Source organism: Pseudorca crassidens, chromosome 8, assembly GCF_039906515.1.
Source record: "Pseudorca crassidens isolate mPseCra1 chromosome 8, mPseCra1.hap1, whole genome shotgun sequence".
Taxonomy (NCBI): domain Eukaryota; kingdom Metazoa; phylum Chordata; class Mammalia; order Artiodactyla; family Delphinidae; genus Pseudorca; species Pseudorca crassidens.
The window spans coordinates 85,001,357-85,021,268 of NC_090303.1; the positions used below are offsets into that span (position 1 = coordinate 85,001,357).

General features: G+C 40.4%; 2 protein-coding genes across 3 annotated transcripts in view; one reads left to right on the forward strand and one right to left on the reverse strand.

Moving 5' to 3' along the window:
* TMEM209 (transmembrane protein 209) overlaps positions 1 to 6,551 on the reverse strand; it is a 28,841-nt gene extending 22,290 nt beyond the window's left edge. The window contains exons 1-5 of one of the 2 annotated variants that reach the window (XM_067747005.1): positions 6,437 to 6,551; positions 5,351 to 5,487; positions 5,149 to 5,207; positions 4,204 to 4,335; positions 3,501 to 3,742 (exon numbers count right to left, since the gene is read on the reverse strand). In XM_067747005.1, coding sequence (XP_067603106.1) covers positions 3,501 to 3,742; positions 4,204 to 4,335; positions 5,149 to 5,207; positions 5,351 to 5,487; positions 6,437 to 6,502 — 636 coding nt within the window. In that variant the 5' untranslated portion in view covers positions 6,503 to 6,551. The other variant, XM_067747006.1, reaches the window with a different exon arrangement.
* A 51-nt stretch (positions 6,552 to 6,602) lies between these two features.
* The window catches only part of CPA2 (carboxypeptidase A2), a 55,389-nt gene continuing 42,079 nt past the window's right edge, over positions 6,603 to 19,912 (forward strand). Inside the window, 1 exon segment of the mRNA XM_067747011.1 lies at positions 6,603 to 6,646. The gene's annotated coding sequence lies outside the window, so the exon portion shown is untranslated.

Below are 19,912 nucleotides of genomic sequence, written 5' to 3' on the forward strand. Positions count from 1 at the left end.
TCAATCTTTGCCTCCATTCTTTTTCCGAGATCCTGGATCATCTTCACTATCATTATTCTGAATTCTTTTTCTGGAGGGTTGCCTGTTTCCACTTCATTTAGTTATTTTTCTGGGGTTTTATCTGGGACATAATCCTCTGCTTTTTCATTTTGTCTAACTTTCTGTGATTGTGGTTTTCGTTCTGCAGGCTGAAAGACTGTAGCTCTTGCTTCTGCTGTCTGCCCTCTGGTGGATGAGGCTATCTAAGAGGGACTGGGTCTTTCTCTGGTGGGCAGGGCCATGCTCAATAAAACTTGTCTGCTGATGGGTGGGGCTGTGTTCCCTCCCTGTTAGTTGTTTGGCCCAAGGTGACCCAGCACTGGAGCCTACAGGATATATGGTGGGGCGGCCCCCAGGAGGGCTCACGCCAATGAGTACTTCCCAGAACTGCCGCTGCCAGTGCCCCTGTCCCCACTGTAAGCCTCAGCCACCCCCCACCTCTGCAGGAGACCCTCCAACACTAGTGGGTAGGTTGGTTCAGTCTCCTATGGGGTCACTGCTCCTTCCCCTGGGTCCTGGTGCACACAAGACTTTGTGTGTGCCCTCCAAGAGTGGAGTCTCTGTTTCCCCCAGTCCTGTGGAAGTCCTGCAACCAAATCCTGCTGGCCTTCAAAGTCAGATTCTCTGGGGATTCCTACTCATGTTGCCAGACCCCCTAACATGGGGCTCAGAACTTTCACTCCAGTAGGAGAAGTTCTGTGGTATAATTGTTCTCCAGTTTCTGGGTTGCTCACCTGGTGGGTATGGGATTTGATTTTATTGTGATTGCGCCCCTCCTACTGTCTCAATGTGGCTTCTCCTTTGTCTTTGATTGTGGGGTATCTTTTTTGGTGAGTTCCAGCATCTTCCTTTCGATGGTTATTCAGCAGTTAGTTGTGATTTCAGTGCTCTCACAAGAAGAGATGAGCACATGTCCTTCTACTCTGCCATCTTGAACCAATCTCCTCCAGTTTTCTAACTCTGGAGCTTACACTTCTAACATGTTTTATTGGATCAGAATGATCTGTTCATACAATAGCAAAATGTTGAAAACTGTTGAAGATGGGTAATAGATACGCAGGAGTTCACTATACTTGTCCCTTCATTATTGTGTGTGTTTGAAAATTTCCATAATCAAAAGTTTAAAAAGTAATTGTTTCTTGAAAATTTAAAAGAACTCAGTGGTAAAACTTCTGGGCCCTAATGTGTTCTGTGGATGTATTTGATTAATAGTTTTAAAATTTTCTTCCTTATTTAGGTTTTCTACTACTTTGTCAATTTTACCATTTTATTTTTTTTTAACATCTTTATTGGAGTATAACAGCTTTACTATGGTGTGTTAGTTTCTGCTTTATAACAAAGTGAATCAGCTATACATATACATATGTCCTCATATCTCTTCCCTCTTGCATCTCCCTCCCTCCCTCCCTATCCCACCCCTCTAGGTGGTCACAAGCATCAAACTGATCTCCCTGTGTTATGCAGCTGCTTCCCACTAGCTATCTATTTTACGTTTGGTAGTGTATATACGTCCATGCCACTCTCTTCGTCCCAGCTTACCTTTCCCCCTCCCTGTATCCTCAAGTCCATTCTCTAGTAGGTCTGCATCTTTATTCCCATCTTGCCCCTAGGTTCTTCTGACCATTTTTTCTTTTTCTTTTTTTTTTTTTTAGATTCCATATATATGTGTTAGCATATGGTATTTGTTTTTCTCTTTCTGACTTACTTCACTCTGTATGACAGTCTCTAGGTCCATCCACCTCATTACAAATAACTCAGTTTTGTCCCTTTTTATGCCGCAGTAATATTCCATTGTATATATGTGCCACACCTTCTTTATCCATTCATCTGTTGATGGACACTTAGGTTGCTTCCATGTCCTGGCTACTGTAAATAGAGCTGCAATGAACATTTTGGTACATGACTCTTTTTGAATTATGGTTTTCTCAGGGTATTTGCCCAGTAGTGGGAATGCTGGGTCGTATGGTAGTTCTGTTTTTAGTTTTTTAAGGAACCTCCATACTGTTCTCCATAGTGGCTATATCAATTTTAGCATTTTTTTCTCCAGAAAAATAATTATTAATTTCATTAATTTTTCCAAAGTATTACTTTGATTCAACAGACACATATAGCATCTATATTCCATACACTGTGCTAAGGAAACAAAGATGAGTAAAAACACATAATCTTGTGCTCAAGGTTATAATATAGTAGAAAACAAGATAATCAAGCAATGTTATGAGCTTTATGTACAGAGCTAATTAGTAGATACTAATAATAATTTTTAAGAAATAAAAATAACTTAAATATTCAAGAGTAAACTAGGGTATATCCACTAGATGAGTATTAAGTAGGCATTAAACAGAAATTATGTTTGGGTGGTAGGATGATGAGTGATTTTTTTCTACTAATTTCCTAACTTTCCGTAATGATCATATGGTACTTTTCCCATGAAAACAAAGTAAAACTATTTTAAAAAGTCATATTTACCTATGGGTTATAAATTACCCTTATAATATTTAACTTATACAAAATTTTCTAAATTCCATTACTTGCCAAAATTATTATTAGATGACCAGTAGTATGGAATTTCATTACAAAGAATATTATGTAAAAGGGTAAGGGCAGACAGTGTGTTGATTTCATTTCCAGATATTTCTCATTTAACTATAGAGATATTAGTCTAACTAGTGTCAGCATCTGAATATGTTACCATCCCAGGAATTCCCTGGCGGTCCAGTGGTTAGGCCTCCGTGCTTCCACTGCAGGGAACACGGGTTCAATCCCTGGTCAGGGAAGTAAGATCCTGCAAGCCACGTGGTGTGGCCAAAAAAAAGTACTTGAAAATGTGACCATCCCTCTTTTAACGTCTATTTTATAGCCTTATGCATCAGGCAGGAGTCACATTTCAAATTTGTCAATTTTGTTTCTATCAAGCCTAAAAATTAAAACTAAAGTCCACTTTACTGTGGGAGATGGTATGAAGGTTTCTAATCATCCTATGGAGAGTATTCATACTCAAGAGTCAAGTTACATGACAATCCCAGTTTCTAGCTTAGAAGATACTCCAGTATGATGAAAAGCATTAATATTCTATAAGAATATATAAAAGTTTCACATAAAGAGGCAAAGAAAGAGGGAAAACATGAGTAAAGGAAACTAGAGTAGAAAATCATCATAATTTCAACTTGTTTTAAAGACTGCAGAAAAATCCTAGATGGTGAACCTCAGTTCGTTATCTTTTCAAAAGCTAAATCTTTTCTTTTGTTTTACGATGTGATATAAAGAACTTCTAACTGCTGTCAGGAAATCTGGCTTCTATTCTTAGCTCTTAAATGGGCAATTTGGGCAAGTCAATTATCCACTGGTCCTGGGTTTCTTCATTGATAAAAGAAGGAGTTTCGACTCACTAGATGATTTTCAATTCAAACCTCCCAATTCTAAAATGGTAATGTGATTGGCCAAGAGAAAAGAGTCATTACCTTGTTATAACCACTAATGGGTGAGTAGGTCACTCCAGGGCTATAAGAACCACTGCCACCTGATGACAGACCTTGTAGCTGAGGGCTGTATCCAGTTATACAGCTGGTGGTGAACTTGGGGCTGGTACTGGGTGAGCGAGATGGGCTATAACTTAATACACTCTGACCCTGAATTGAAGGAGAAGGTGGAGAGGGAGGGATTTGGGGTGCTGCCAGATCACGTGGAGGAGTAGTCTGTACAACTAGAAGGAACAAACAAATAATTGTAAGTATAAATAAAATTTCTATGAAAACAGATTTAATGAACTGAATCTTTTCCTTCAGGAAAAGGGCAAGTAATAGAGTGACCTGGTTGTTAAATTACATAAAGTATTACTACCAAAGGACACAAATGGTTGTTTACCATTTCCATAGAGTTCAAAATAAGAAATTGGCTTTAATGTAGCAAAAGTTAGTAATTTAAGTTTAACAGTAATTAAACAATGGAACAAAATTCCATGAGACTGTGAATGTTACTCAATTTATATAAATAGGAAAGATAATCATTGATCTTAAGACCATTTATTGTAGAACTGTTAAATACAGTTGAACCAGATGGCCTTAGGAGTCCCTTCTAGCTGAGTCTATGAGAAGAGAAAATTAAATTGAGAAAGATTTATTGCCAACCTTTCACCCACCTTTGCAAAAGATATGAAACACTTACCAGCTGTTTTCAACCCTAAAAGTGTTTGCTGTCCAGGGCTAACAACCAGACTTGTTGGTGCCACAGTGTACTTGAAATATCTCCAAAAATCAAATAAAGCGTTTAGGCTGAAGAGAAATCCAAGGGCAAGCTCTGGAAGAGAACAATTTATTTTTTAAAAGGGGGGTGGAACATTTAAAGGGGGGAAACAAAACCATGCATACTTTAGCAGATTAACAACAAAATTGAAAACTATCTTCTTATTCCTAAGAGTTACCACTTCACTTAATGAATGTCTATTATGTGTAGGGCATTTACCAGTGAGTTTCAAAATATTATCACTAATCTTTACAAGCTTTTACAGAAAACATTTTCATCTTTGTTTTAAAGATCAACCACCAGTTGTAAAGAAGTCAAGTGACTTTTGCAGTAGCTCACAGCTAGTTATTGAAGCCATGATTCTAACTCAGGTATGCAGATTCCAAAACTCTTGCTCTTCCACTTGCCACACCACTTCCCTATCACAGACTTTAGCTTAATGTATGTATTAGACTTTGGAATTTACTTCAATGGCCATAAGGACCCTTTATATCCAAGGACTACTGAAGAGCAGACAGAGAGGAAGGATGAGGAAACTGAGGAAGTCATCAATGGAGTAGAAATCGGGTTGATCTTGAAAGGTGAAAAAGTAGAGAAGTAGGGAAGGCAATTGAGGGAGACAAATACAAACACAAATCTTACCAGCTCCAAACTTTATTTTTCCTGATTATCTGGAATCGTATTATTAATTTGATTGTCTCTTCTACTAGAATATTCCTTGTTCCCTTCCTCGTGTATTCCCAGTTTTGGGAACACAGCAGGCACTCAAATATTTGTCGAATAAAGGAATGAATACTAAGCTGAATTAAACTGGAACACAGTTTTTCACTGGGAGTAACTACATTGCAGTGAAAATTAATTACTTACCTATATACCAGAGGGGCCAGTATCTCACATTATAATATAAGCTACACATTCTTCCAGTCCTGAAAAAATTAAAAAGGCTTTTTAATAGTAACAAAACAAAACCAAACCACACCAAAAATTAAAACAAACACAAAACCTGTGGAACCAACCATTGGCCTCTTAAATTTTCACTTTTCCCTCCCTTTTTGGCTAATTAACTTACATTTCAGTATATATCATTCCAGCCATAGATACATTTAGGAGTCCCCAGGCTAAAACCACTTTCCTAGCTTCTGTTTCTTTTCTCATCTTGATGGTTCTGTCAATAAGGGAAGCACTAGGGTTTGGCTCCCCTTGCATCTGTTCAAAATCAAAAAGCAGAATTAATTAAAAGAAACTACTTCTCCATTTAAGAAATCAAACTTGTTATAAGGTAACTAAAAATTGCATCTACTTTTCCTCATCTTCAAATGTCTTTCCTAACTTTTTCTAATTTTAATATTAGTATATGAAAAGGGAACCCTAAATTACAGCTTCATTGGCACCACACTGTAATCAACAGAGAACTGGCTGTTTCCTTCAGAGAATAATTTAACACTTCCAATAAAGAAAAATATCTTATTTTGTAATTTAAGGGTTAGTGGTTATGCTTGCAATTACGCCCTGTTGTGTTTTTGGAATATGTTACAAGGACTAGGCCAAGGGCTATAAGAAATTCAAAATACCAAGTTTTGGGAGAAAGTATTCCAAATAAGATATGTCATTACTCTCCGCCCACATGCTCGTGCATAAGTCATTAACTGCCTATGATCTTTATTTAACAACTCTGCACACGACCGACACACGCCAGAGATCTCTGATTCGTGTTGCTGATAAAATATAGGGATTTAAGTTTGAGAAGGGCGAATACTCATGGTGTGAAGGGGATACGGGTGAGTTGGGGAGAGTGCGCAGTTTTGGTCCACATTAGGATTTATTATTTCCTCTGTCTGTTTTCCTAGGCCTCATCTCTTGCAGACAAGTGTTAAGACTTGTTCCAGATACATGGAGTCGTCTCCCACAGAGTAAGAGCAGTACACTTCCCGCCACCCTGCCCCCGAGTCAACACTACCCAATGCGGAGAGCTTCCCTCCCTGGCTCTCGCAGCACAAACTTTACGGCTTCTTTCCTCCCTTCCACCACGGGTAGTGGAAGGTCTGGCCACACTCCCCCTTGGCTGAACCCTCGGCAGGTCCACACGCACGTTAACTCCCACGGCCCGCGTGGACTCAAGAGTCCAAACACCACAAAGATAATCCCGAAAACGCACCGCGTTCTTCGCCCGGAAACGGCTGGCTCGCGCCACTCTCCACTGCACATGCGCGAAGCCAAGCATTAAGGCGAAAGCGACCGGCTTGTGGAGCTACAGTTACAGGAAGTACGAGACTCTTTCTTCTCGCGAGAAGAGGGAAGTTGGGGAGGGACAGGGGCTAGGAGCGTTACCAGGGAAACAGCCGTTGGATTTGTGGCGCCAGCTCAGGTGAGGGGAGAAAGCTCAGCCGGAAAAATTCAGACCAGGTTCTGAGCCCGCAGTAAAAAGTAATAACTATAAGAAGCTGAATTCCTATATATTAATATAACTTTAGCTTCCTTAGGGCGCTTATGGACACATTTTTTTTGTTTTCGGTACGCGGGCCTCTCACTGCTGTGGCCTCTCCCGTTGCGGAGCACAGGCTCCGGACGCGCAGGCTCAGCGGCCATGGCTCACGGGCCCAGCCACTCCACGGCATGTGGGATCTTCCCGGAGCAGGGCACAAACCCGTGTCCCCTGCAACGGCAGGCGGGCTCTTAACCACTGCGCCACCAGGGAAGCCCTATGGACACATTTTAAAGCAGATTTTATTAAGCAGGGTGGCCAAGTGTAGGATACAGAGTACTTGATGATGGGTCCAGACACCATCAGCAATGACAAAGCATTTCTCATACCTCTGTGTTTAAAAAAAAAAAAAAAATTAAGTGTTCTGACCCGATGTAAATTCTAAAATATCCGTGTAACGAGGGTGCAGCAGTAACAAGAAAAACCAAATTGTTTTGTTAAAGTTGTTAGTGGTTTTGAGGGGTTTTTTTCTAAAAAAACCCACTCTTTACTTTTCCTGCATATTCTTTGGAAGAATTTCTAATCCTGAGGAAAAGGTTCATCAGGGAGTTCAGTTTGCTTTTTTTTTTTTTTAACATCTTTATTGGGGTATAATTGCTTTACAATGGTGTGTTAGTTTCTGCTTTATAACAAAGTGAATCAGTTATACATATGTTCCCATATGTCTTCCCTCTTGCGTCTCCCTCCCTCCCACCCTCCCTATCCCACCCCTCCAGGCTGTCACAAAGCACCGAGCCGATATCCCTGTGCCATGCGGCTGCTTCCCACTAGCTATCTACCTTACTACGTTTGTTAGTGTGTATATGTCCATGACTCTCCTGTCACAGCTCACCCTTCCCCCTCCCCATATCCTCAAGTCCGTTCTTCAGTTGGTCTGCGTCTTTATTCCTGTCTTACAGTTTGGTTTTATCTAACAAATACAAACGCCCACAATGTGCCGCTGAGCCGCGCGAGGATGTGAAAATAAAATCTTCCCTGGTTACCACTTGGAGGAGCTTAACCCGGGGGAGGCCGGTAGGTTCTGTAGAAAGGCAGGTGAAGTGGGGCGCAGTGAGCCCCGAGGAGTCGCGGCGGGCTCAGCCCTGGATCCCCGCGAGCTTCCTGGAGGAGGCGATGAGGGCCTAAAGCAGACCGGCATGGTCCAGGATGCGTGCGCAGGGTCTGGAGACTTGCTCGTGGGGATGCAAAGTGTGCCTCTAATAAAAACATCATGCCGTGTCATAATAAGCTAACGGATTGTTACATCTTGTACGTCCCAGTGACCAAAATTTTTTCCTAAAATGCTCCTAAGTTCCAATAGAAGAAAATGAAGTTTCCTTGTGGTATTGCATGTTAATGAAAATCTGCAGGTATGCTGTGCTCTTAAAGATGTAACCAATTTTTTTGGAGTGGAGTTTTTATATTTTTTAGATTGCCTTAGCAGCAATGGTGTTTTGCTCTAGTTTTAGATATAGAGATGAACTAACTTGAAAATTGTGCAAATGTACAGTCAAAGTTAGAATACGAGTTTCCTCCCCAACCCATGTCTGACTCTTTCATAAGAAGAAATTGTGCATGTTTGATGTAATTCACAACAGGTACATCTATGTTTTCCCTCTTAATGTAATCTATGAATTACTGTGCATTTATTCAAGGCTTAAAAAGGAACACGACTACTACCTAAATTAGATGTATTGTTGGCATTATGTATTAGTTTGCTAGTGTTGCCATAGCAAAATACCACAGACTGCGTGGCTTAAACCACAGAAATTTTTTCACAGTTGTAGAGGTTGAAAATCTGAGATCAAGGTGCCAGCAGGATTGGTTTCTCCTGAGCCTTGTGTCCTTTGGCTTGCAGATGGCCCCTTTCTCTGTGTCCTCACATGGCCTTTTTTTCCTGTGCTTGCACATCCCTTATGTCTCTTCCTTTTCTCATAAGAACAAGAGTCATTTTGGATTAGGTCCCCATCCTTATGACTTCATTTAACCTTAATTACCTCTTTAAAGTCCCTGTCTCCAGTTATAGCCAAATTGGGGCTTGGGGCTTCAACATAGGCATTTTGGGAAACACAATTCAGTCAATAATACATTAGAACTCTGTATGTTAATTTACAATGATATGATATATATCAAAGAGACTGAAAAAAATGAATGGACACCTCAGAGACTTAGATTTTAAAGACATTAAAGTACTTCCCTGGTGGTCCCTGGTGGTCTGCGCTTCCAATGCAGGGGGCATGGGTTCGATCCCTGGTCAGGCAAGTTCTGCATGCCATGTGGTACAGCCAAAAAAAAAAAAAAAAAAAAGACATTAAAATACTGTATTTAAAGAAAATACTGTATATACAAGTTTCAGGACAAAAAAAAAAAAAAGATTATGGCAGAATGCACCATATTAAGATATGGGGCATATACCTTAAACTTTCATAGAAGTGATTTAGACAGATCTTCCAAAAACTTAGTAATCCAAGAAATGTTTGTCAGTTCCTGTCATAGTTACTGAAGAATATGTCATAATAGGTTGCCAAGGAAGTTGTCGTACACATGGAGTGAAGTACTTCCCAGTCTTCTTCATCCCTTTGAGGGGAATATGTTCAAGAAGCCATCATGGGAGACCTTTTTTCTTTATTTTGGGAGGTGGATCCTCCCCCCATACCTACAAGTTTTGCCATTCCAAATCAAGATTATGAATGCCAGAAGGGTGACTCTTGTGAGACAATAGGGAACTTCCTGCTTTGGTATTTTGTCATTTTATTGGTCTTCTCCCAACCATTATATTGGTTCTTCTCTCGGGCTTCTTTCTGGGTAGGATATCCTTTTTCATTTTAAATAATATATTTACTGTATACTAGGGGATTTTCCATAAAATAAATTTATTTTACATTGGTGAAACTACTTTTTAAAAGTTTGTCTTCTAGTTTTAAAAATAATGCAGTATCATTCTAGAGAACCCAAGAATATAGAAAAGGATGAAGAAGAAAATTTAAACTACTGTAATCCTATTTCCTAGAGATAACCACTGTTAACATTTTGGAGTATGTTCTTCTAGTTTTTTTCTTTTTCTGCATCACAGTATATCTCTCTTCATCTGTCTTTGATCTTAGATGGTTGGCATTATATTTTATATATTTTTATAACCTGCTTTTTTAAACTTAATATTATATTGTAATCATTCCTCAAATTATATTTACATAGCAGCACTCTTTTTTTTTTTTTTTAAACATCTTTATTGGAGTATAATTGCTTTACAATGGTATGTTAGTTTCAGCTTCACAACAAAATGAATCAGTTACATATATACATATGTTCCCATATCTCTTCCCGCTTGCGTCTCCCTCCCTCCCACCCTCCCTATCCCTCCCCTCTAGGTGGTCACAAAGCACCGAGCTGATCTCCCTGTGCTATGCGGCTGCTTCCCACTAGCTATCTACCTTACGTTTGGTAGTGTATATATGTCCATGCCTCTTTATCGCTTTGTCACCGTTTACCCTTCCCTCTCCCCATAGCTTCAAGTCCATTCTCTAGTAAGTCTGTGTCTTTATTCCTGTTTCACCCCTAGGTTTTTCATGACATTTTTTTTTCTTAAATTCCATATATATGTGTTAGCATACGGTATTTGTCTCTCTCTTTCTGACTTACTTCACTCTGTATGACAGACTCTAGGTCTATCCACCTCATTACAAATAGCTCAATTTCGTCTCTTTTTATGGCTGAGTAATATTCCATTGTATATATGTGCCACATCTTCTTTATCCATTCATCCGATGATGGACACTTAGGTTGTTTCCATCTCTGGGCTATTGTAAATAGAGCTGCAGTGAACATTTTGGTACATGACTCTTTTTGAATTATGGTTTTCTCAGGGTATATGCCCAGTAGTGGGATTGCTGGGTCATATGGTAGTTCTATTTGTAGCTTTTTAAGGAACCTCCATACTGTTCTCCACAGTGGCTGTATCAATTTACATTCCCACCAACAGTGTAAGAGGGTTCCCTTTTCTCCACACCCTCTCCAGCATTTATTGTTTCTAGATTTTTTGATGATGGCCATTCTGACTGGTGTGAGATGATATCTCATTGTCGTTTTGATTTGTATTTCTCTAATGATTAGTGATGTTGAGCATTCTTTCATGTGTTTGTTGGCACTCTGTATATCTTCTTTGGAGAAATGTCTATTTAGGTCTTCTGCCCATTTTTGGATTGGGTTGTTTGTTTTTTTGTTATTAAGCTGCATGAGCTGCTTATAAATTTTGGAGATTAATCCTTTGTCAGTTGCTTCATTTGCAAATATTTTCTCCCATTCTGAGGGTTGTCTTTTTGTCTTCTTTATGGTTTCCTTTGCTGTGCAAAAGCTTTTAAGTTTCATTAGGTCCCATTTGTTTACTTTTGTTTTTATTTCCATTTCTCTAGGAGGTGGGTCAAAAAGGACCTTGCTGTGATTTATGTCATAGAGTGTTCTGCCTATGTTTTCCTCTAAGAGTTTGATAGTTTCTGGCCTTACATTTAGGTCTTTAATCCATTTTGAGCTTATTTTTGTGTATGGTGTTAGGGAGTGATCTAATCTCATACTTTTACATGTAGCTGTCCAGTTTTCCCAGAACCACTTATTGAATAGGCTGTCCTTTCTCCACTGTACATTTCTGCCTCCTTTGTCAAAGATAAGGTGACCATATGTGCGTGGGTTTATCTCCGGGCTTTCTATCCTGTTTCATTGATCTATATTTCTGTTTTTGTGCCAGTACCATACTGTCTTGATTACTGTAGCTTTGTAGTATAGTCTGAAGTCAGGAAGCCTGATTCCTCCAGCTCCATTTTTCGTTCTCAAGATTGCTTTGGCTATTCGGGGTCTTTTGTGTTTCCATACAAATTGTGAAATTTTTTGTTCTAGTTCTGTGAAAAATGCCAGTGGTAGTTTGATAGGGATTGCATTGAATCTGTAGATTGCTTTGGGTAGTAGAGTCATTTTCACAATGTTGATTCTTCCAATCCAAGAACATGGTATATCTGTCCATCTATTTGTATCATTTTTAATTTCTTTCATCAGTGTCTTATAATTTTCTGCATACAGGTCTTTTGTCTCCTTAGGTAGGTTTATTCCTAGGTATTTTATTCTTTTTGTTGCAATGGTAAACGGGAGTGTTTTCTTGATTTCACTTTCAGATTTTTCATCCTTAGTGTATAGGAATGCCAGAGATTTCTGTGCATTAATTTTGTATCCTGCTACTTTACCAAATTCATTGATTAGCTCTAGTAGTTTTCTGGTAGCATCTTTAGGATTCTCTATGTATAGGATCATGTCATCTGCAAACAGTGACAGCTTTACTTCTTCTTTTCCGATTTGGATTCCTTTTATTTCCTTTTCTTCTCTGATTGCTGTGGCTAAAACTTCCAAAACTATGTTGAATAAGAGTGGTGAGAGTGGGCAACCTTGTCTTGTTCCTGATCTTAGTGGAAATGCTTTCAGTTTTTCACCATTGAGGACGATGTTGGCTGTGGGTTTGTCATATATGGCCTTTATTATGTTGAGGAAAGTTCCCTCTATGCCTACTTTCTGCAGGGTTTTTATCATAAATGGGTGTTGAATTTTGTCAAAAGCTTTCTCTGCATCTATTGAGATGATCATATGGTTTTTCTCCTTCAATTTGTTAATATGGTGTATCACGTTGATTGATTTGCGTATATTGAAGAATCCTTGCATTCCTGGAATAAACCCCACTTGATCATGGTGTATGATCCGTTTAATGTGCTGTTGGATTCTGTTTGCTAGTATTTTGTTGAGGATCTTTGCATCTATGTTCATCAGTGATATTGGCCTGTAGTTTTCTTTCTTTGTGACATCCTTGTCTGGTTTTGGTATCAGGGTGATGGTGGCCTTGTAGAATGAGTTGGGGAGTGTTCCTCCCTCTGCTATATTTTGGAAGAGTCTGAGAAGGATAGGTGATAGCTCTTCTCTAAATGTTTGATAGAATTCGCCTGTGAAGCCATCTGGTCCTGGGCTTTTGTTTGTTGGAAGATTTTTAATCACAGTTTCAATTTCAGTGCTTGTGATTGGTCTGTTCATATTTTCTATTTCTTCCTGATTCAGTCTTGGCAGGTTGTGCCTTTCTAAGAATTTGTCCATTTCTTCCAGGTTGTCCATTTTATTGGCATAGAGTTGCTTGTAGTAATCTCTCATGATCTTTTGTATTTCTGCAGTGTCAGTTGTTACTTCTCCTTTTTCATTTCTAATTCTATTGATTTGAGTCTTCTCCCTTTTTTTCTTGATGAGTCTAGCTAATGGTTTATCAATTTTGTTTATCCTTTCAAAGAACCAGCTTTTAGTTTTATTGATCTTTGCTATCGTTTCCTTCATTTCTTTTTCATTTATTTCTGATCTGATTTTTACGATTTCTTTCCTCCTGCTAACTTTGGGGTTTTTTTGTTCTTCTTTCTCTAATTGCTTGAGGTGCAAGGTTAGGTTGTTTATTCGAGATGTTTCCTGCTTCTTAAGGTGGGCTTGTATTGCTATAAACTTCCCCCTTAGAACTGCTTTTGCTGCATCCCATAGGTTTTGGGTCGTTGTGTCTCCATTGTCATTTGTTTCTAGGTATTTTTTGATTTCCTCTTTGATTTCTTCAGTGATCACTTCATTATTAAGTAGTGTATTGTTTAGCCTCTATGTGTTTGTATTTTTTACAGATCTTTTCCTGTAATTGATATCTAGTCTCATGGCGTTGTGGTCAGAAAAGATACTTGATACAATTTCAATTTTCTTAAATTTACCAAGGCTTGATTTGTGACCTAAGATATGATCTATCCTGGAGAATGTTCCATGGGCACTTGAGAAAAATGTGTATTCTGTTGTTTTTGGATGGAGTGTCCTATAAATATCAATTAAGTCCATCTTGTTTAATGTATCATTTAAAGCTTGTGTTTCCTTATTTATTTTCATTTTGGATGATCTGTCCATGGGTGAAAGTGGGGTGTTAAAGTCCCCTACTATGAATGTGTTACTGTCGATTTCCCCTTTTATGGCTGTCAGTATTTGCCTTATGTATTGAGGTGCTCCTATGTTGGGTGCATAAATATTTACAATTGTTATATCTTCTTCTTGGATCGATCCCTTGATCATTATGTAGTGTCCTTCTTTGTCCCTTGTAATAGTCTTTATTTTAAAGTCTATTTTGTCTGATATGAGAATTGCTACTCCAGCTTTCTTTTGGTTTCCATTTGCATGGAATATCTTTTTCCATCCCCTTACTTTCAGTCTGTATGTGTCTCTAGGTCTGAAGTGGGTTTCTTGTAGACAGCATATATAAGGGTCTTGTTTTTGTATCCATTCAGCTAATCTGTGTCTTTTGGTGGGAGCATTTAGTCCATTTACATTTAAGGTAATTATCGATATGTGTGTTCCTATTCCCATTTTCTAAATTGTTTTGGGTTCGTTATTATAGGTCTTTTCCTTCTCTTGTGTTTCTTGCCTAGAGAAGATCCTTTAGCATTTGTTGTAAAGCTGGTTTGGTGCTGCTGAACTCTCTCAGCTTTTGCTTGTCTGTAAAGGTTTTAATTTCTCCATCAAATCTGAATGAGATCCTTGCTGGGTAGAGTAGTCTTGGCTGCAGGTTTTTCTCCTTCATCACTTTCAGTATGTCCTGCCACTCCCTTCTGGCTTGTAGGGTTTCTGCTGAGAGATCAGCTGTTAACCTTATGGGGATTCCCTTATGTGTTATTTGTTGTTTTTCCCTTGCTGCTTTTAATATGTTTTCTTTGTATTTAATTTTTGACAGTTTGATTAATATGTGGCTTGGCGTATTTCTCCTTGGATTTATCCTGTATGGGACTCTCTGTGCTTCCTGGACTTGATTAACTATTTCCTTTCCCATATTAGGGAAGTTTTCAACTATAATCTCTTCAAATATTTTCTCAGTCCCTTTCTTTTTCTCTTCTTCTTCTGGAACCCCTATAATTCGAATGTTGGTGCGTTTAATGTTGTCCCAGAGGTCTCTGAGACTGTCCTCAGTTCTTTTCATTCTTTTTTCTTTATTCTGCTCTGCATTAGTTATTTCCACTATTTTATCTTCCAGGTCACTTATCCGTTCTTCTGCCTCAGTTATTCTGCTATTGATCCCATCTAGAGTACTTTTAATTTCATTTATTGTGTTGTTCATCATTGCTTGTTTCATCTTTAGTTCTTCTAGGTCCTTGTTAACTGATTCTTGCATTTTGTCCATTCTATTGTCCATTCTATCTCCAAGATTTCGGATCAACCTTACTATCATTATTCTGAATTCTTTTTCAGGTAGACTGCCTATTTCCTCTTCATTTGTTAGGTCTGGTGGGTTTTTATCTTGCTCCTTCATCTGCGGTGTGTTTTTCTGTCTTTTCATTTTGCTTATCTTACTGTGTTTGGGGTCTCCTTTTTTGCAGGCTGAAGGTTCGTAGTTCCTGTTGTTTTTTGTGTCTGTCCCCAGTGACTAAGGTTGGTTCAGTGGGTTGTGTAGGCTTCCTGGTGGAGGGGACTAGTGCCTGTGTTCTGGTGGATGAGGCTGGATCTTGTCTTTCTGGTGGGCAGGTCCACGTCTGGTGATGTGTTTTGGGATGTCTGTAGACTTATTATGATTTTGGGCAGCCTCTCTGCTAATGGGTGGGGTTGTGTTCCTGTCTTGCTAGTTGTTTGGCATAGGATGTCCAGCACTGTAGCTTGCTGGTCGTTGAGTGAAGCTGGGTGCTGGCGTTGAGATGGAGATCTCTCGGAGATTTTTGCTGTTTGATATTATGTGCAGCTGGGAGGCCTCTTGTGGACCAGTGTCCTGAAGTTGGTTCTCCCACCTCAGAGGCACAGCACTGACTCCTGGCTGCAGCCCCAAGAGCCTTTCATCCACAGGGCTCCTTAATTTGGGATGATTCCTTGTCTATTCAGGTATTCCACAGATGCAGGGTATATCAAGTTGATTGTGGAGCTTTAATCCGCTGCTTCTGAGGCTGCTGGGAGAGATTTCCCTTTCTCTTCTTTGTTCTCACAGTTCCCAGGGGCTCAGCTTTGGATTTGGCCCCGCCTGTGCGTGTAGGTCGCCGGAGGGCGTCTGTTCTTTGCTCAGACAGGACGGGGTTAAAGGAGCCGCTGTTTCGGAGGCTCTGGCTCACTCAGGCCGGGGGGTAGGGAGGGTCACGGAATGTGGGGCGGGCCTGCGGCGGCAGAGGTTGCAGCCTGATGCGCGCCGTGCGTTCTCCCGGGGGAGTTGTCCCTGGATCCCGGGACCCCGGCAGTGGCGGGCTGCACAGGCTCCCCGGAAGGGCGTGTGGCTAGTGACCTGTGTTCGCACACAGGCCTCCTGGTGGCGGCAGCAGCGGCCCTAGCGTCTCATGTATGTCTCTGGGCTCCGCACGTCTAGCCGCGGCTAGCGCCCGTCCCTGGAGCGCTCTCAAGCAGCGTTCTTAATCCCCTCTCCTCGTGCACCAGGAAACAAAGAGGGACGTAAAAGTCTCTTGCCTCTTCGGCAGGTCCAGACTTTTCCCCGGACTCTCTCCCGGCTAGCTGCGGTGCACTAACGCCCTGCAGGCTGTGTTCACGCCGCCAACCTCAGTCCTCTCCCGGCGCTCCGACAAAAGCCGGAGCCTCAGCTCCCAGTCCCGCCCGCCCCGGCGGGCGAGCAGACAAGCCTCTCGGCTGGCGAGTTCCGGTCGGCCCGATCCTCTGCACTGGAATCTGTCCGCTTTGCCCTCCGCACCCCTGTTGCTGTGCTCTCCTCCGCGGCTCCGAAGCTCCCCCACTCCGCCTCCCGAAGTCTCCACCCGCGAAGGGTCTTCCTAGTGTGTGGACACTTTTCCTCCTTCACAGCTCTCTCCCGCTGGTGCAGGACCCGTCCCTATCCTTTTGTTTCTGTTTAGTTTTTTCTTTTGCCCTAACCAGGTACGTGGGGGGTTCCTTGCCTTTTGGGAGGTCTGAGGTCTTCTGCCAGCGTTCAGTAGGTGCTCCGTAGGAGTTGTTCCACGCGTAGATGTATTTCTGGTGTATCTGTGGGGAGGAAGGTGATCTCCGCATCTTACTCTTCCGCCATCTTCCCGGAAGTCCCCTAGCAGCACTCTTAACGACTACATAATTTTGTCATGGTTGCACCATAACAAATCTGCAATTTTGAGATATTTAGGTTGTTCTCAGTTTGTCCAAATGCTAAGTAATACTGGGATAAACTTCCCTACTGGTTAATGACCTCCAAATTCCTTTTGTAGCTGTGTAATTCTAATCAAAGATACAGAAGTTGTCATATATAATATAGGATACATGTTGTAGGATTTTGGGTTTTTAGAATGAGGCATTACATTCTCCACATAGAAAAAGATACAGAACTAAACTAAACAGAGCTAAAGTCACCACTCTAGACCACCTACCAGGGGAAAAAATGCCATCCTAAGGAGTGAGATAGCCCACTTAATCAGGGCTGTGATGCTCCCACATATTATGAGTAACTGAGGTCTTATAAATTGCGGATGTGGAATCCTTGCTGACCATTAATACCAGGCTGATGATTAATAAAACCACCACTGGGTTTCCCTGGTGGCGCAGTGGTTGAGAGTCCGCCTGCCGATGAAGGGGACACGGGTTCGTGCCCTGGTAAGGGAAGATCCCACATGCTGCAGAGCGGCTGGGCCCGTGAGCCATGGCCACTGAGCCTGCGCGTCCCGAACCTGTGCTCCGCAACGGAAGAGGCTGCCCGCGTACCGCAAAAAAAAACTCAAAAAATAAAACCACCACCATTTAGCATTACAGCCAGAGCACTAGGCTGGCAATGGTCAGCTAGGCTGAATGCTGTTATCAGCTCTAGATGGCGAGGAGGAGGCTTGTTATGTCTATGCCAGCTGGATTCCATTGTAATAATCAAAGTCTCTTCCCCTCATCACCTCCTCCCCCTAAAAAGAAGTTTCATCTAAAGTCTAAATGCTTAAGATAGATACTTTGCCAAAAGAATATTTAGAATAGTGATAGCTTATACATGTCTTAGACTCCCTAGCTGAGTACATTGAATTTGTCTAGCCTGGCAAGAAAAGCTACTTTAGAAAATTAACAAAAAGTTGAAATTGATTCTTGGCAATTTCATCATGAAGACCCCCTTGAGAGGTCTAAGTTCTTTCTCTGCTCCCTTGCTTGCATCAGCTTTTGGAGTCACAGAGCCCTGAGCTTCAAGGACCTCAAGAGAGCTTATGGTCCAGCCTCCTGCTTGTAGGCAAGTAAGATATCAGTATCTATCCTTTGTATTTTTATTGATAAAGCCCAAAGAAATTAAGTGACTTGTCCAATGACACATGAGTGGTTATGACAGAGAGGAGAATAGACCCAGGTTTCCTGCCATATCATTTGTTTGTTTCATAGCATAGTTGAAATGTTGAATTATATCTATTCAGTGCTGATTAAAACCTTAATTATCTTAGAGGTTTTGTCTTTCACTTTGTACCCTTATGGCAACTATAATCCACTCAACTGCTTCTTCTAAAGGGTCCCAGATTTGAAATCTGAGAACCACATGAGAGCTAGTCAAAAAGGATGGAATTTTTCCTTCACTTTGAACTTCATTTTCTCTGCTAAATTATGAACATTTATTTACAAACCTTGAAGTAATGGTAAAAGCGTGATGGAAATGTGGTGGTAATTACCCTCAAACATGAAGCACACTGATTTCCTCTGGATTTGCCACTATCTAAGATGCATGTACCCTTTTGCTCTCAGAGATTATATATACTATATTTAGTTTATATATATTTTTAGTGTTTATTCAGACAGCTAGTGCTGGAATTTTTCCAAACAAAACCAGTCCAGGCTCTTCTTTTTGCATATGTGGAAACTGAGCTTAGGAGGTGTTACGTGGCTTGGTAAAATCACAATGGAAGAAAGGCAGAGCCATAGCCCAGATCTCACCACTGTCCTACCCTACACTTCAGGGCAGGCACTTCTGCTGTTTTCACTCAGCTGAGTCACACACAAAGACACTTAATAAAATGCTTTTGGTAACCACAGTTCATATGATTCCACTTAGCTTGATGTAAAATCTTTCTTTTGATTTTGTGATTACATTTTGATTTGACATCAAGTCAAATATGGAAGCTTTCCATGAAAAAGATATAAACCTAATAAGTGTTTTAAAACACTTTCCCCCCTGAATTACAAAAGTACCCATTATAGAAAATGTGGACATTATAGGAAAGTAGAAAAAATGAAATAAAAACCACTCCAGATTATATAGAAATAATCAACTACTGTTAACTTTTTAAGGTTCATAAACTTCTAATATTTTAATAATCATCTCTATACATTTTAAATTTAAAATAAGGCCACCCAAAAACATTTTTAAAAAACAGGTATCTTAAAAGAGGATTTCACTGAAAGCTTTCAGAGAATGATTTCAGTAACCCAGAAAGCAAAGAGGTACCTCGTTAGAGAAACTTGCCTACCATTGTGGAGATCAGGTATTAAGAAAGGAGTGGACCAAAGATCTTAGATTGCAGTTATGAATAACCAAGTGTGGTACTTTTCAACCCAGAGGCAGTATGACTTTCTACATAAATTCATTTTTTCCCTAATTGTAGACAATTTTAAGAATTAGAAGGAAAAAAAATCAGTTTCAACACTCAAAGCCACTATTGCTAACACTTGCGTACATCCCTTAGTCTTTTTTCTTTTCATATTTTTAGCTAACGTGATCATACGGCATATATAAATTTGCATCTTGATTTTTAACTTGATATTATAACATTTATTTCCTCATGTTAGAACATACTTTTATTATAATTTTTACAACTATATATTGTATGATTACATCATAATTTATTTAACTATTGCCTCCTTTTTAAAAAATCTATTTATTTTTGGATGCATTGTGTCTTCGTTGCTGCGTGTAGGCTTTCTCTAGTTGCGGTGAGTGGGGGCTACTCTTTGTTGCAGTGCGTGGGCTTCTCATTGCAGTGACTTCTCTTGTTGTGGAGCACAGGCTCTAGGCATGAAAGCTTCAGTAGTTGTGGCACGTGGGCTCAGTAGTTGTGGCTTGGGGGCTCTAGGGCGCAGGCTCAGTAGTTGTGGCACGTAGGCTTTGTTGCTCCACAGCATGTGGGATCTTCCCAGACCAGGGATCGAACCCTTGTCCCCTGCATTGGCAGGCGGATTCTTAACCACTGCGCCACCTGGGAAGTCTGAGCCGACTTT